General features: G+C 48.3%; 1 protein-coding gene across 1 annotated transcript; it reads right to left on the bottom strand.

Moving 5' to 3' along the window:
* On the bottom strand, positions 1–1,092 carry LOC141822095 (protein MKS1-like). Its single transcript, XM_074709520.1, has one exon. The coding sequence runs from the start codon at positions 1,044–1,046 to the stop codon at positions 366–368; it is 681 nt and encodes a 226-aa protein (XP_074565621.1). The 5' UTR covers positions 1,047–1,092; the 3' UTR covers positions 1–365.
* Positions 1,093–1,468: the final 376 nt, after the last annotated feature.

Below are 1,468 nucleotides of genomic sequence, written 5' to 3' on the forward strand. Positions count from 1 at the left end.
GAAACAAAGCAAGTTCTTCCTCTTGCAATAATTTTTTTATTGTCACGTATAACTTTCTAATCTCAAGCATATGTTTGTCAATACAAAAAAGAATAAAAAATTGTCAAAATCCAAAGCTGCTTGGAAGAGAAAATCAAATGGCTGAGAAGATCTACCTGCGTGGAAACTATGAAGATCTCACAATTCAGCTGGAAATGGAAGAGATGTAGCTCTCAAATGGCCCACAGACAAGTCCATTGAATGGTTCCTCCATCCATTACTGGCCATTCCTTTTCCAATCTTCTCCCTTCTGCGTTTCATCTCTTCTTTTCCATTGAAGGAATCCAATCAGGGAGGCGAGTTACAGAGATTTGATTTCTCTTGACCTACAACGAGTCTGGGAATTGGCTCATGAGATCCCAAAAGGCTCCAGGCGATGGAACACTGGGCGTCGATAGCAGGTTGTTGCTGGGACTGGCCAAGAAGGTGTTGCTCAAATTGTTAGGGTTTTTGTTGGCGAAAGCCGGGCTCAATTCAAACAGGAAGCTGAGGTCGAACGACGGCGAGAAGAGGTTGGGGGAGATCGGGGGAAGCGCCGCCGGCATCGGCGTCAGGATCCCGGGGAACAGACTCTGTCGGTCCGGCGCTGGCAAGCCGTCCATCTCCAGATCCGATGCGCTGGACCTGGCCGCGGACGCGCGCGGCGACGGCCTCTCGAAGGAGGCGATGCGGGCGGCGGGGGAGAGCGCGCCGCCGGGCGAGGGCAGAGAAGGAGGGTCAGGGTCGGCGGGTTCCGGGCCGGTCAGTCTCTGGACCAGCGTCATGAACTCGCTCGGCGTGGCGTGGATGATTTTGGGGGAGACGGAGTAGATGATGACGGGATCGCGACGGGGCGGCGGCAGCGGCTGCGGCGGCGGCTGGTGCTCCGCCGTGGGATGGCGGGGCGGCGGTGCGATGGGGGGCTTCCTGATCCTGTAGGAGTCCTTGCTGACGCTGAGAGGCGACGGACGGCGGCCTTGTATCTGCAACTCCCGCCGGGGAGAGGGCTGCAAGTCGGAGGGATCCATGGATTTGAGGCGGAGATGACAAAGAGGGCTTAAGAAGGGACGCGGAAAGGAAATATTGTCGAAAATGTGAGAGTTCAGGAAATATTTAATTTCTTTAAGGGGCGGGGAAGTCAATGAACCCTTTTTAATTTATTGATTTATTTATTTATTTTATCCTTGACAGCCATTTTTTTAAAAGAAAAAAAAAATATAACGAAAAGAAATAGGTAATTTTATAACCTACCCCCTGAGATTTAATTGACTTAAAACATAGCCTTGTCGTCAAAATGACCTCAATATTATTTCTCTTTTGATTTGGATAATAAAACGAATGTTAGAGCCATTTTAATCTTAATGAATCTTAAATTTTCAAGGAGTAATTTAATAATTTCCTAAAAGAGGAATAAAACTATACATGAAGATAAAATGCAAATAATGATTAT

Source organism: Curcuma longa, chromosome 2, assembly GCF_044706935.1.
Source record: "Curcuma longa cultivar G26 ecotype Majalengka, Jawa Barat chromosome 2, ITB_CL_G26_1.1, whole genome shotgun sequence".
NCBI lineage: Eukaryota > Viridiplantae > Streptophyta > Magnoliopsida > Zingiberales > Zingiberaceae > Curcuma > Curcuma longa.